Here is a 16,107-nt window from a genome sequence, read left to right on the forward strand (position 1 = left end):
TTTTTTTACTTTCGGCCTGTCTCTAAAATGTAGTTAACAAGAGTTTACTTGATTATCTGAACACTCGATCCTGCCTGTATCACAAAAACCTTATTTCGCGAAAAGCCACCTCCTGGAAAAAGCTGCATGTATCAACCTTCCATAACTTAGTACGCAAACACTCAATCATAGCAGCGTTTTAAGGCAATCCTGTACATACCAAACAACTTCAGCATTGAAACAGCTGCCAGGAAGGTGCCCCCGAACACACACCAGCCATTCCGCACTTGATTCGGAGACATGTGCCGCAGGATATGTAAATTGGTTCCAAAAAACGTTTTTGAAAATGCAAAACAAAACACTTTTACTGTAAATATATAAATATACACCACTTAATTGCTTGCAATGACTGTGATGCACAGTTGTAATGGTTGCCCGTTTTTTGAATTTGGACTTGAGACTAGTACTGTAGATAATTTAGTGTTTTTTTTAAATTTATTATTTTTATTTCTCCTCACTTCAGGAAGGGAAGCTCCAGGAAGTAATTGAAAGCTTGCTGTCATTAGAAAAGCAGACTCGAACGGTAAGTAGAACAATTTCCAAAGAACTGTTTTGCTTAAGTCTTTTAATGCACCTTTTCAAGATGTTCAGTTTGAGACAACACATGATTTCTGGTATCGGAACGGGAATTGGTACAGCCTACCCCTTCAAAGATTGGCCAAAATGCCTCACCTGTTCACATCAAGATTAGCACATACCCTGAGTCACAATTTTGATTACCTTTAGTCTTAAAAGCAATTCCTGTTAGTAGAGCAGATTTTCACCAGACCTTTCCAGTTAGAAGACCAGAGCCTGGTCAGGTATGATTTACATACATACAAATGATTATACTAGACTGTCGGGACTTTCTTAGCTATGATTGGCATGAAAGAAATGCCACTGTCAATTATTTGTGCAGTGTTGTAGTGTTTGCATGTAAAGTAGTCCAACTACATTGTAAACTTTCAGTGGCATAGTTTGTAGTTCAAGCTATGCAACCATTTTTGCAATTGAGCAAATATTTCCTTGAATTTATGTTAACATTTCATTGTGGATACATGTAGGTGTAGCAAAGAGCAGCCCGCCTAGTGGTTGACCGAGATTGGAGAGTAATATTTACGGAGGGTTCTTTGTAAAGTTTGAAGTAGACCGGTGGGAGGGTGGTTCTTTGGTGAATCCTGCAAGTCACAGGGAGATGTTGTGATCCGTGGTAGCCTATCTGCATGAATATAAGGCAGTTGGTGGTGTAGGAGGTGAATTATTGTGCAACACTGTAATGAAGCCATGTTGGAGTGTTCCTGGCCAATTTCCTTCAGTAGCAGTAAAAACGTTCAATAGACATAGGCTGGCCTTGGTTGGTATGGTGAATCTCAAATGAGATTGCCGAATGAACGGTGCAATAAAGTGAAATTAGTGGTGGGCATTCAAGTGATTGCATTGTGGTGAGAGCAGGTTTGTGCTTTGGCATGATTGTGGCTGATCATTTTGTTTGGTGATATTTTGGAAAAGGTTGAGGAGTGCCTCCTCTTCCTTGAGGATCATTTTTTTTTTTTGGTGTCCTCAGGTTTCAGAAAAAAGTTGTTTAAAGGACTGTTCTGCTGAGGTTTGATTTATTTTTTGTTGACATGCTTTTTGTCATAGTGCGGATTTGTTTTTCGGAGGTGAACTGGGGAGATTGTTATCTCAAATGGAGGATGCAGTGTATAGCATCCTGCCCTTTTATTGCAAGCTGAGACAAAAGACCTGCTTTGCTCTCCGCAAGCAATTTTGCCCCCCCAAAGTGAAAAGTGCATACGGTCTGGGAATTTGTGATGTGCAAGTGGCAGGATCGGAGTTTGAAGAAGGTGAACATTGATTCCAGAGGTCTACAGGGTCCACCAGTCTAGGGGCTGGATGCTGTATAAGGATGTCGTAGATGAGACTTATCCTTGACCTGAAGCCCAGGGACTGTATCTCTCCAGCACTGAAACCTCTCCACTGGCTCCCAGTGGCTGCAAGGATCAAGTTCAAGACCCTTTCCATGGTGCACAAGGCTTTCTAGGGCTGGGCCCGCACTACATCCAACTCTCTTCCAAAATACCTTCCTTCTCAAGCCCTTTGCTCAGCTACCTCTAACTCTCTATGGATCAGATGCTTCTCCAGGCAGAGAGTGCGGGGGTGGGGATAGATCTCTCCCTCTCCTCTGCAGGTGCCTCCCTCTGGAATGCCATCCCTGCCCTTCTCAAACTTGAGCCAGACCACCGGAAGCAGCTTAACTTTACTCTTCTCCTCTGCTTTCTCTCTCTCCCCCCCCCCCCCCTTCCCCTCCTGACCTACCTGTCTGCTGCACCGACTGGTTGCTTTGCTACTCTGAGTCTCTCTGGGTACCAGGCTTTCATGATCATCCACCCCTGCACTGCCTCCGGGCCTACCACACACTTAGGGGCTGTAACTGTGAGCTCTACAGTCACCGTGCCTCCTTGCACTTACCCAGAGCTGCGTTGCCCGAGCTGCACTTACTGGGAGCAATGGTGCCCTGTTTCCCCTTTCCCTGGCACCCCCTCCTCTGCCCCCCCCCCCTTTACCCTTCTCATTGTTGCACTTTCACGATCTGGATGACACAAGGCCTAGTAAGATTGTGTCCTCCCTCTGTCTTCCTCCCTTGTCTTTTTGCGCCTAGAAACACTTGTGTGATGAAATGGGCTGAGATTCTGAAATGGTTTTGATTGTGATCAGTGGATAAGTTTGCAGTGACGAGTTGTATAGGTGACTAGCCTGTGTGAAGGAGCTGGGGGGGGGGGGTCCACCTCTCAACTAGTCGAGTTATCGGTAGTGATCCATACCTCTTGTAAAAATTGGTAGTGAATCCGTCCTGTCCCGGGGCAGACCTGGGTCTTAGTTTAGAAGTGTCCAGGAGATCTCCCCTCACGCCCCTATCTGAGCATTCAAGGATGCCTTCTCTGCCTCCGATAAACTTGGAAACTTAAAGCCCCTTATATAATAATGTATCGCTCTCAGACCATGCATATTCTCATGTATCTCGCTTTCAGACCCTGCGTATTGTGCTGTATATAACTGCAAGTAATATTGTAAGAACCGCGTTGAAATGTCCACAGGTTAGTGTACGACTTTGTCATGAGCCCGCTTGGCTCTCTGCTGCCGAAGGCATGCAGCTAGCAATGTGGGCCTTGTCGCCCTCTTCATTATTTGTGCTTCAAGAAGCGCATTTGGGCCAGTACTTTCCCCTTCCCGATCTCCCCCCCCCCCCCCAATTCACGTCTTAATTCCCAAACCCCTACAAGCAGTGTTGCTTGCCGATTTGGTTATTCCTGTAGTTCTTTCTCTCATACCTATCTGGGCTTTAAGATGGGATTCCTGCAGCAACCTCTCCCGTTTCTTAGCCGTCCCCACCGCAGTAAGAATTCCTCATATTGTCGCTTAAATGCCTTCCATGTAATAGGAAGTGGGATCTCCCCCATGTCAATAGCCTTGAAATATTCCCTGATCTCTTTATGCAAAAAAAAAGTTAACCACCTGGTCTCTTAAGAGCATATCATTACAGACCATCTACGGTCAGTCTGGCATGGCAACCTGATAACTAGTTTCGTCGTACACATATTGTGATCGGACCAACCCACCACACAAATCTCTGCCGCTACTATGTTTGGTTCCTGTTCTGCTTCCAGGAGTGTGTAATCTATTCTAGACCATCAGGCCTACAATTTAATCCCACTAGACCTGCAGGCTGAGTTCCTCATTTTACATGCTCGAATTAAGAGACATGCACTTGTCCAAAGGTGACTGGTGCCAAAATATATGTAAAATGGTGCATGTCTTCTTTAGCACACTTCATATTTCAAGCATGCATAGTGAAATCTGTATTTGCTATTTACTGCAAACAAAGTGTTTGCTGTAAATGGAAAATAAAGGGGGTGAATAGAATGTGAACGCTCATGTTTGAGGGTGCATGGCACCATGTGTCGACGAGAAAATTGCCACGGAGTGTGCTGCTCAGGTAATTAGTTCAGTGTACCTCTGGCTGTGCGCGCTCACCCAGTATAACAAATCTAGTGCTGGATCAATAATTGAATTAAGGTCTGTTAGGCAAGATTGTATGCAGTACCCTGTGGGAGACTACATCCGCCTTATCCTCTTGGCAATAGTTAACCCAACCTTTTGTATAAGCATGTACAACACAAGTTGGTAGAGTGACTGAGAAGCCAGGCTTATCTCAAGAGGGGTCAATGTGAGCTGCAAGGTAGTTTCACAATGACAGTTATTCAAATGCACCCTTATAAACATTGTTACTTGATAAAACAATTATTAATTTAACAGCTGGTTGAATAAGCCTTCTTTAGAAGGGTTCAAAACATGTAACACTTTAAAATGGACTTCAAAACACACTCTTAGGTTCTCTAATCAGATAATACCCATTGGGGATGGCACGCACACTTCCTACACCCTCGGGTGATTTAAATAGCAATGACACTACAGACATTGTTTTATCACTGGTACATTTAGAGCAATACTGAGTTTGGTGCAAAGGTTAGATGGGGGGGAATAAAACAAAGGTTAACAAATAATTCTTAAAGTGGTAAGTACTCTTTGAACCCTCCAATGCAAAGTAAATTAACCCTTTCTGGGCGTAAAGGCAAAAGCACAAAGTCGGAGGTAAGGAGTCCCTCAGGGAGCCAGGACAGCCAGTGCCAGTTGAGCAAAGTCTAGGGGTGCTGGAGATCTTCTTGCAGGTAAGTAAGTCTTGCACAATGTTTTTAGAAAAGTTTGTAGAAATGAAATTGCTGAAGGGGCAAAGCTGCAAGCAACACTGCAAGGGCAACCAAGACAAGTCTCAACTGGGAGCTAGCGAGGATACACAACAAGAGGTAAGTCTGCTTAGTTTTATAGTACCTTTTGGTTGGAAGCAAAACTGCTTCCAGCTGGCTTCTGTCCGTTGTAGGTCTGCAGATCCTGTGTTCCTGGGCCTCAGTTGTGAGGACAAGAGGGAAGACGTCTGTGGACTCCTGCACTACGAATGGAAGGTCGGCGGCAACAATGGGAAAGCTTCAGATCCACGACACTTCGCGGTTTCATATCCTGGAGTCTCTAGCAAATAAGACCACCGCGGGTTCTCGGATACCACTATGGACTTTCCTCTCATCTTGGAGTCCAGCACTCTTTTGAGATGGCTCAGGCTTGGTCAGTCCTTCTTCAAGGGAGTCTGGAGGATCTTCCTGGAGTTTGTGTCCGACTTATAAGCGATGCACTCGGTCTGATGTTCCTCTCCCTGGCACTTCCTTTCCTACAGCAGCAATCGGAGAGGATGTCGAGATGAGTTCACTTTGGGGTTGATTGGTCCCACCAACGGAAGGAGAGAAGTCGTCTGTTGCAGGGCTTCTCTAGTTGAGGCGAATCTGGAGCTTGAGCAATGCAGCAGGGCTTCACCGGGCAAACCAACGGCCCAGGAGTTAGAGCAAGCCGCGTCTCTGCTAAGTTCTTGTTTGGATTCCTTCGTCCAGTGGTAGACTGTGCCTTTACAAGGAAAACTCATCACCTTTTATGCTGGTCTCTCCCATTCATTCACAGCATAGCTCACTCACACAGCAGGGTGGCTGTCCTCCAAGGACAGCCAGCCGGCCAATCACCTTTGGGTGCATTCCTGTAACCAAGGGGTTTAAGCACGGAGTTTCGGGCACCTCCCTCACTTCCTGCCCCTGCCAGACATGGTGGAGCCAGAGGCGGGCTTCACCAGTGAAACCTGCCAAAGACAAAATGAACAAAGGGATCACACCTGGTTTGGCGCGCAGAGTAAATCTGAAGAAGGACCTTTCCAACAAGAAATGGCTAAAAAAGACTGCAGCCATTTTACGAAATGGGCACCCATGGGTGTCTTGATGCAATTGCAGCCCGCGGTAGAAACGCACAATGGTAGGAAAAAGTAAACCTCTGCCACCAGCCATTAATTGTAGAAAGGGTAACATATAAAAATTATTTATTTAATGTGATTTAGTCTGAGAAAACTCAAACTTTACACAGATTATACAAAAATATCACACACATTTATAACTAAATCCAACATATACTAAATCACCAATTAGTTTCACACTCTAACAACAGTTTTTGTTAACATCACATCATCAAGCATTGTCACAGATCCATCTCTCATCCCCTATGTTCGTCGTATTTGTCTCCTTCAAATCCATGCCTCGCTTTACCGTTTCTATCTTAGATTCCACCTTTAACCATACATTATAGAGGGAAATTAATAAACGCATGTTACCTGAATTTATACAATAATACCAGAATGATGGCTCTTTCAAAAATTCCAAATTGTGAACATATTTACCAAGCAGTAGATTAGCAGTATTGTCCATTTCTTGGCAAGCAGTTAATAGATGTCTAGCTGTTTCCAATTTGTCCATTTGTTTACATAGATGGCAGGTACGATCCTTAATAGGTATCTTAAATCTGCTCCCCAGGGTCATCATAGTTGGTAACTGTTCCATTCTAAGAAGAATGATGAACCGTCTAAGTTTTCTAGCTGGACAGAGGTTCAAATAGGTCTGTGGTTGCATAAAGGTATAGGTTCTATTTTGAACAAAATGATAGTTCTTCAGTGTACTTAAATGAGTAAAGTTCTCAAGCCAGTCCCACCTGTCAATTTTCTTTCCCAATGCATTGATAACCGGTGTTGAAATACTAGCTCCTCTGTTTCCAACCTATCTCAGCTAGATATTTCGTCATAGGTTCGTATAATTTACCAATACTATAGTTTTTATTTAATTCCTGGAGAACAGCAGTTAATAAGGTATTAGAAGTATTGCTCATCATTCTTAAAAAGAACACGGCTCTCTTTTTTTAGCACCACTGCTTTTAAAGAGGGGAGTCCTAGTTCTAATCTTACAATGGCCATCGGTACACCAGGAGGGAGCCCTAATATCCGTCTCCAAAATGTACCTTCAATGACTTGTAACCAAGTCAGATCGAGGGTTAACAAAGCCTCCAGCCCATAGGTAATCGTAGGGATGAATACTTGTACATACAGTTGACGTGTTGCCCACAGAGTGAAATTACCCCGTTTCCGAGTGAAGTTGGCCATTAAAGCCGTAATTTGGGCACCTCTGATGGTACGTATTTGCCTATAAGATATCCCGATCAGGTTCAAATTCAACCCCTAGAAAACGATACGAAGGGGCATATTTGTTTGTTTGTTTTATTTCTAATGCGCTCCAGACCCATAGGTAGAAGGGCGCAGCAGGTAGGATAATGCGAAACTTACATCGTTACAGATTATACAGGATACAGTAAAAGTTATACATATTATACAAGATACAGTAATAGTATACAAATGTGCAGGACCACCATCGTGCAGGTCGATGAGTTACATAGAAGATGGTACGCATAACATATCGTGAGACAGTGGAGAGGGACAAGTGTCAGGTCTGGGAATACTATAAACCTATATCTAATGGTCGTTGGAGATAAGATATTGGATAACATTCCTTCTGAATAGTGGGTACGGCTGATCTGCTCATAGATTGTTGGGTAATAAATTCCAGGTTTTAGCCGCCTTCACAGGGAAACTATTCCCACCGACCGTGGTAAGTTTAAATCTAGGTACTACCAGACAGTTGGTGTTGGTAGCTCTAATGGGTCTTATGGAGGTTTTTTTTGTATTTTGTTCGTGAGGTAGCTTGGGGCGGCGTTGTTAAGAGCTTTATGTGTCAAGGAGATAATTTTTAATTGAATTTTGTGGTTTGTAGATAGCCATTTGTGTTGACGTCTAATGGTGGAGATGTGTACTCTTTTATTTATGCCAAGCGCTGCTCGCAAAGCATTGTTTTGGAGCGTTTGAAGTTTCTGGATGGTAGATTTGTTGGCGCCACTGTAAAGGGCATTACAGTAGTCGATCCTGGAGAGGATAAGTGCTCTAGCCAAGATCATGCAACTGTCATTAGAGAGGAAAGGCTTGCCTGCTCTTATCAGTTTGCAGGTGTGTGCGGTGGTGGAGGCCAAGGATTGAATAGTAGTATTACCCACCACGAGGTTGACCCGGGAAACTCTTTTATGGGTATATCTTAAAACTTTAGTTTTCTCTAAATTAATGGTCAAACCATTATTATTAACATATTCCCATAATGCTATGGCCGACCTTCGTAGTCCGCTTATGGTATTATCTAATATAACCAGGTCTTCTGCGTAGGCTAGGACCACACAAGGGGATTCTCCAACTTTGGGGGGACAGTTTACCACGGAAGCTAGAACCATTGGTATATCATGGACATACAAGTTATAGACCAATGGGGCCGTGACGCATCCCTGCTTCACCCCCCTATTCTGTGGCACCCTACTAGTCAGATGGCCTTCCTGATCTAGTTTAAGTCGGACTGAGGTGTTTAAATGCAAAAGTCTGAGATAGTAAAGTAGCCTTTCTGGGCAGCCCATACTTTTGAGTTTCACCCATAACCGGTCCCTAGGGATAGTATCAAATGCTGCCTTAAAATCTACATATAATGCATACAAAGGAGGCTGCCCTTTCAAGCCTGCTCTAGCCCGCAGAATGTCCTTAATTATCAGATTATGTGTTGTAGAATAGCCCCGTCGAAATCCACTCTGAAATTTACACGGAATGTTAGCTTCATCTACCCACTTCTGGATTTCGCTAAGCAGTAATGAAGCAAACAGTTTTCCGGTAATGTCTAACATAGACAATAGCCTATAGTTATGGGGATCTAATCTGTTTCCCTTTTTAAAAATAGGAATCAGGATCGCTGTTTGCCAAGTATTAGGGATTTCCCCTATTGCCAAGATCTTCTTAAATAAAGTAGTCCAGAACTCTGGGTAGTTCTTAATAGTGGCGTTAGACAGTCCATTAGAGCCCGGGGCTCTTGAGACTTTTAACTCTTGGATTTTACTATATATCACCTCATATGATAATTCAAACGGAGGCTCCGGTGGGATCCGTCTTTCTGGGGTAACTTTATCTACCTGTCTTTTTAAGTTGCGGGTTTCTAGAAATTCTACCCATACTGCCGCACTTATGGGATTGACTAATTGGCCTTTGCTTTTTGCCTTAGCCTCGTTTAGCAATGCCCATATGCTACGCGAATGTCTAGACCTAATTGTCTGGACCATTTGTTGGTATGAGCTGATTTCCTCAGCCTTTTTAATATTCTTAATAGTTGACCTATATCTGTTTTTTATTTTCCTGGTCAATTCGCCAAATTGAGGCATAGGTAATTTCAAAACCTTTATTCTACGAAGCTCGGCTCTGAGATCCCTCTTAGCATCTCTAATTTATTTATTTATTAAAGGTTCTCATATTACCTTCTGTTCTTAGCATTGCTCCCATAGGGCTGGAGGCGTGTTTGCCAGAAAAGGCCAAGATCCAATCTTCAATAGCATTAATGTTCATACCCTCAAAATCCAAAGAAATTAAAGTATCAGAATGGATCAATGATTCAGTTGCTAATCTTATGTTCTTATCTGACCAGCTTGTTCGTGTTCCAGCATTATTTACTTTGATATTACCCATATTGGACTGAGGGGTAGAATCCCTGGTAGTAATAAGCACGTACGAGGATCGCATGATCACTCCAGCTGTTACTAATCACTTCCATGTCCATCACCTGTTGTAAATAAAAATCTAGTCCAATGTGCTCGAGGAGACACCAGTGGACCAAGTATGTTTACCTGGGGAATCAATAATAGTACGTCCATTTATCATTTCTAATTCCCAACAGTCAAACGGACTAATCCAACTCTGTCCGTCCTCGCTCTTTTTCACATGTGTCATAATACATTTCTCCTTTAGATCTGGATACTGCACACCCCTTCCATCACTCTTTATGGCAATTAAAGTCCCCCAAGACGATTACTGCTGCGTTCCCTGAGTGTAACATCCAGCTTGTCATTAGTTCACGGAGTGCTTCTTGGATTTGATCCCTAGCTACCGCACCCGGAGGATTGTAGAGACTAATGAGTAGAATTCTTTCAAAGCTACTCTCTCTCTCTCTCTCTCTCCCCACCTCCACCGCAATAAGGTAGTCATCTAAGTAACCATATAGCCGTTTGGAGACTAATGCATTTGCCACCCCTATCAGTAATCCCTCATGTGGGTGACCTCTTGTGCCCCTTTTTGCAAATGCTTGATAAACCACAAAGCCATCTAATACCAAGTGGTCAACTGCCCATGTCTCTTGTAAACAGAAACAACTATAATTTGATAAAAGGGCAGTAGATCCCTCAGTTCTTAATAAATGTGTGAAACCACGGCAATTCCAAGACAAAACAGCAAAATCTCAATGGTTCTTCAAAACCCCTGGCAGTGAATCCAACAACCATTTTAAAACTAATTGCGCGTCAGCAAGTCCAAGCTTATTCCCTTCAAAGGTCTGTTAAACTTACTAGGGTAGTCAATTGTTCTTATACAGCATTCGGATCTCTCTCGTTCAGATCCACATGAATTTCAATATCCACTGTTCTCAGTTCTTCTTTATATTTACGGATGAAATTTGCTGTAGCAAAAAATTTGCAATGTAGCGCAGAGACATTGGGATTGAGACCGCTTAACGGCTCAACAAACCGAAAATCTTCCGATGTTAACACTCGAAGTTGGGGAACACAGTTGAGCCTAGTTAATAGCTCTGAGGGTGTTAGCCATTTATTTTTACCACTTTGATACAAGTTCTTTATCAGGCACACCCTGTTATCAGAGGGGTCTTCCTGATTTTCAGTCAACTTAACCAGTGTTCTCATCGTTTTTACTTTGTCAAAATTTTTCATAAGTTGTTCCGGCGATCCTATTTCTCTCGCATCTTCTTCTTGGTCGACAGTCTCTGGATCTTCATCTTTTTCATCCACCGCTTGCATTATTTCTGACTCCTTACATAGCCAGCTAGTGAGCTGACCATTAGCTGATAGATTATTTTTCATAGCTTTAATCGCTCTTTTCCTTGGTTTTTTAGAACGCAATTCGAAAACGGGTGAATCTTCTACCAACACCGGTTGAGTATTCAATTTGGTGAGCTTTTGAGCTTTCTTTGCCAGTCTTCGCTGTTTCCGCGAGAAGAAGACATGTGGGCTATTCTCATAGTGTCTCCACCTCTTTATCTAGTTGTTCCTCCACCTCTGTAGGGATTGTTTGTTTCTTTAACTAGTTGTTCTTCATATTCTTTAGCTATCTGTATTGCTTCCGTCAAATTGGCCTCAATCTCTTCACTTTCCTTTACCTTATGCTCATATAGCGCGGTCAAGGACTCGGTATTATCCAAGATACGCCCAGACATTTGTAAAAGAATCTTAAGTGCAAATTGTAATGCCGCTACTGAGGACTGGAGCTCCGCAATCTCATTTGTCATATTTGTTTGACAGCCCAACTCTTCTATTTCTTTATCAGGTGCATCCTCCATAGAATCGATACCATCTCCGCAATTCACGAACATAGCTAGATAAGGAGAGGGTGGAGTAGATAACCATGATGAACAATACCAAGACGAAAAAGAAAAATAGGAAACCTATGGCAGCAGGTCAAGGTACAATAACAGGTTTTTTCCACCTAACCCTCCAGCTGATATCAATCTAACTATAATAGAGGAAGACGAGGTACTTGAAACTAGAAGCAGTGTGCTTATGAGCTCACTTAACCATGAGGATATTGACAACAACTCATTGTTGGAATTGTGTTTTAAGCATACAAAAGGAGATGTCCTCACAAACCTGAATGACAGTAGGAAATGAAGGACGACATCAGACAGCAAGTGTAATAGTTTCGTCGCCCGACTTACCTATGTCTACAGAGAGTATAGGGAGACTATCAGCCTCCCCGAACCTCGTGATGACCTCTATGGAGGATGCACCTGATAAAGAAATGGAAGAGTTGGGCTGTCAAACAAATATGACAAATGAGATTGCAGAGTTCCAGTCCTCAGTAGCGGCATTACAATTTGCATTTAAGATTCTTTTACAAATGTCTGGACGTATCTTGGCTAATACCTAGTCCTTGACCGCGCTATATGAGCATAAGGTAAAGGAAAGTGAAGAGATTGAGGCCAATTTGACAGAAGCAATACAGATAGCTAAAGAATATGAAGAACAACTAGTTAAAGAAACAAACAATAATCCCTACAGAGGTGGAGGAACAACTAGATAAAGAGGTGGAGACACACTATGAGAATAGCCCACATGTGTTCTTCTCGCGGAAACAGCGAAGACTGGCAAAGAAAGCTCAAAAGCTCACCAAATTGAATACTCAACCGGTGTTTGTAGAAGATTCACCTGTTTTCGAATTGCATTCTAAAAAAGCAAGGAAAAGAGCGATTAAAGCTATGAAAAAGAATCTATCAGCTAATGGTCAGCTCACTAGCTGGCTATGTAAGGAGTCAGAAATAATGCAAGCGGTGGATGAAAAAGATGAAGATCCAGAGACTGTCGACCAAGAAGAAGATGCGAGAGAAATAGGATCGCCGGAACAACGTATGAAAAATGTTGACGAAGTAAAAACGATGAGAACACCGGTTAAGTTGACTGAAAATCAGGAAGACCCCTCTGATAACAAGGTGTGCCTGATAAAGAACTTGTATCACAGTGGTAAAAATAAATGGCTAACACGCTGAGAGCTATTAACTAGGCTCAACTGTGTTCCCCAACTTCGAGTGTTAACATCGTAAGATTTTCTGTTTGTTGAGCCGTTAAGCGGTCTCAATCCCAATGTCTCTGCGCTACATTGCAAAACTTTAGCTACAGCAAAGTTCATCCGTAAATATAAAGAACTACTGAGAACAGTGGATATTGAAATTGATGTGGATCTGAACGATATAAAAATTATACATGTGAACCTAAACAAAGGGGATACTAAGTAACCCCGCCAGCATCCTATGGTAAGATGGTGTGCGCTGGGTCTAGAAAGTTACAAAATGTAAGTAAAGTCATTTTCACTTCACAGCTTTTGTAAACAGTAGTTTAACCAAGAGAAGTTATTTACCTGTGTTACTGCACTGAAGGTGCGCTGTATCACAATGTAAAGCTGAATATGGAGTTTGTCAGACAACGTCAAAAGAAACGGAGTCCAAATTACAGAAAAATGCATGAGTGGGAAAAGGGTCTTGCTGTCTCCAGGTTAGAAATTAAGTCCAGCAAAAAGAGCTGGGCGTCTCTAAGGTAGAAGGGGAATTAGCACATTTCTGAGAATTCTCTTTAACACTTGCCACCTTCCCTCCGGCCCCCAACCCCTGCAGATTAAGGGCCATGAGGACTTAATCCACTCCTGGATTAATCTCCTTACTCCAGTTGGTCATACTTTCTAGAGAGACATCAGCATTTTGGTGATTACACCCTGACCTATGTTCTATGGTGAAATCAAACCCCTGAAGGCTGATTGACCATCTAAACAATTTAGGATGCTCCCCCTTCATCTGCATTAATCCCTTCATGCGCCTTACGAAATCAAACATGCCACCCCCAGAAAGTGAAGACAATAAGGCCCTAGTTTTGGACAATCAGAACTTTATTCCCAATGTTCCTAAACAAGTGAAGAAAGAACCTAGAGACGCACTCCATAATAAAGTTCTGGCCTGGCTACGTGCACGAACGGGGCTAGGTGTAGTGCGTTCCTCCATTCTGAAATTCCTGCGCAGAATTAACCTGGCCAATTGGTGCTCCCAAAGGAATAGTGACTGTATTGGGGTAGGATGTGGAGCTGGTACCTTGCTCGTGTATATGAAATTGTGTAAATACCTGCCTATGGGCTCTACTAATCTGAAGCTTATCTGATTGTGTTACTATTTGTAAGCTTGAATTTCTCCTCTCCTGTGTACCAATGGGACTTTCTAATTCTTTATGATGTTAGTGTGATACTTTAAATATTTTACCAATGTTATTTTCTCCCTATTTCACTTCCGATGATCCTTTCCTGTTATTATTTTTGTTTATTATATTTATACTGTTTGTAAGTTCTGTGTTTTGTGTAGCGCTCTGAGGCCTAACGGTTTGTACCGCTTTATAAGAAAAAAATCCAATCAAATCGACCATCTAAAGGGTTTGTGGTTTGTTTGAATCACAAAAGTAGATCCATACAAGTATGTTCTAAACGTCTTCAGAGACCACACAATGCGAAAATATTTACGTTCTATGGTTGCCCACCTTGTTTCATGGTCCTTCAGTTTTCTACTGAGGAAGCAGATGGGGTGTTTCCTGCCTTTCTCATCCAGCTGATGCAGAACTGCACCTATTCTTTTATTGGAAGAATTTGTTTGTACAATAAAGGATTGGTTGTAGTCTGGAGCGCTCAAGACTGGAGCTTGACAGAGGGCTTTAAGTCCTTCAAATGCGTTAGTGCACTCCTCATTCCACCTGACCCTCTTGGAGAATTTGGGTGAGGAGATCACATTCAAGGGAGAAGTGAGTAGATCATATTCAAGGGAGAAGCTATGGTCCCATAGTTGTAAATGAAGTTCCTTTAGTAACCTGTGAGACCTAGAAAGGCTCTCACTTGGGTGTGAGTGGTAGGTGTGGCCCAGTTTTGTACAGCTTGTACCTTAGTAGTCAATGGCCTTATTTCACCTCCTCCTACTTCATGTCCAAGGTAGAATACTTTGCTCTGACCAATCTGACACTTGCTTGCCTTTATGGTCAGATGGGCCTGCTCAAGAGCCTGCATTACAAATCCTAGGTGGTCGAGATTCTTTTCCCAAGTGGGTCTGAACACTGCAATGTCACCAATATGCCATGCAGATGTCCTCCATCCCATTCAGAACATGATTCACCACCCTTTGGAATGTAGCAGGTGCATTTTATTTAGTCCAAAAGGCATGACCTTAAACTGGTAGAGGCCTCCTGGGGTGGAAAATACTGTTCTCTCCTTGGCATGGTCTGTGAGAGCCATTTGCCAGTAGTCTGATGTTAAGTCAAATGTACTGAGGAACTTGGCTGAACCAAGTTTGTCCACCAGCTCATCTGTCATAGGTAAAGAGTAGGTATGAGTCGTGGTGACTGCATTAAGAGCTCTATAGTCCACACAGAATCCCAACTCCTTGGATCCTGCCTTTGGTACTAATACAACAGGACTAGCCCATGGACTTGTAGATGGCTCTATTATCCCAAAATCGAGCATCCTCTTGACCTCCTCCTTAATGTGGGTTCTTAATGGTCTGACTTTCTGTAACCCCTGCTTTTGAAAGGGAGACGGTCACCAGTGAGGATCTCATGCTGGCCCCAAGGGGTCAAGCCTGGTGTTGGTGAAAACAGGGAGCCAAACTGATTTAACAGAACTTTGCACTCCTTTTATTGCAGAGTCAGTTCAGAAGAGAGATTAACTCCTATTTTTCCATCTAAAGGCTGTCCCCTGAGGTTGTCTGGTAGAGGTTCACTCTCCTCCTCCTCCTCCTGATCAGACTCTGGCTTGTAGGTACCATAACTGGAAGTAGCTGGTCTGGCGTAAACTCAACCATGTTGGCCTTCTGGTCATGCCAATGTTTAACCAGAGCTTGACCTGCTTTCAAGTTATTAGAAGCTTCTGTCATCCTTGGTGTCATTATCCTTCGGAGACCTAATGCATAGTAATTGTCTCTCACTGGCTTGAGGGAGGGAGCACTCCCCAACCCTTCCTTGATTAGGGCCAATGGACCTCTAACCGGATGACCATAGAGGAGCTCAAAGCGGCTGAAAGCAACCCTTTCCCTAGGGGCTTCTCTATAACAAATAGAAGGCATAGGTGTAGAAGGTCCCACTTTCTTCTAAGGGGTTCCTCTAAAGCACCTATCATGGGCTTCATAGTTCTATTAAACCTCTCTACCAACACATTGGTTTGAGGATGGTAGGCTGTTCAGAACTTGTAGGTCACCCCACAGTTTTTCCACATGGCTTGCATGTAGTGGGACATACAATTGGTCCCCCTGTCTGAGATAACTTCCTTGTGGAAAATCTATCTTGGTAAAAATACCAAGGAGGGCCTTAGCCACTGCCTGGGCAGTAACAGTCCTCATAGGTATGGCTTCAGGATACCTGGTGGCATGGTCTACCGCAACCAATATAAATCGGTTGCCTGAAGATGTGGGAGGGTCTAGGGGACCAACAGTGTCAATCACTACCCTCTCAAAAGGAATTCCCACCACTGGG

At 43.1% G+C, this 16,107-nt stretch overlaps 1 protein-coding gene across 1 annotated transcript in view; it reads left to right on the forward strand.

Annotated features, from left to right (window-relative positions):
• PSMD12 (proteasome 26S subunit, non-ATPase 12) overlaps window positions 1-16,107 on the forward strand; it is a 270,699-nt gene that overhangs the window by 25,273 nt on the left and 229,319 nt on the right. Inside the window, exon 2 of the mRNA XM_069655033.1 lies at window positions 503-562. Within this exon, the coding sequence (XP_069511134.1) occupies window positions 503-562 (60 nt within the window). The remainder of the gene's footprint in view (window positions 1-502; window positions 563-16,107) is intronic.

This window comes from Ambystoma mexicanum, chromosome 3q (genome assembly GCF_040938575.1).
Source record: "Ambystoma mexicanum isolate Mex_15411 chromosome 3q, UKY_AmexF1_1, whole genome shotgun sequence".
NCBI classification, from domain to species: Eukaryota; Metazoa; Chordata; class Amphibia; order Caudata; family Ambystomatidae; genus Ambystoma; species Ambystoma mexicanum.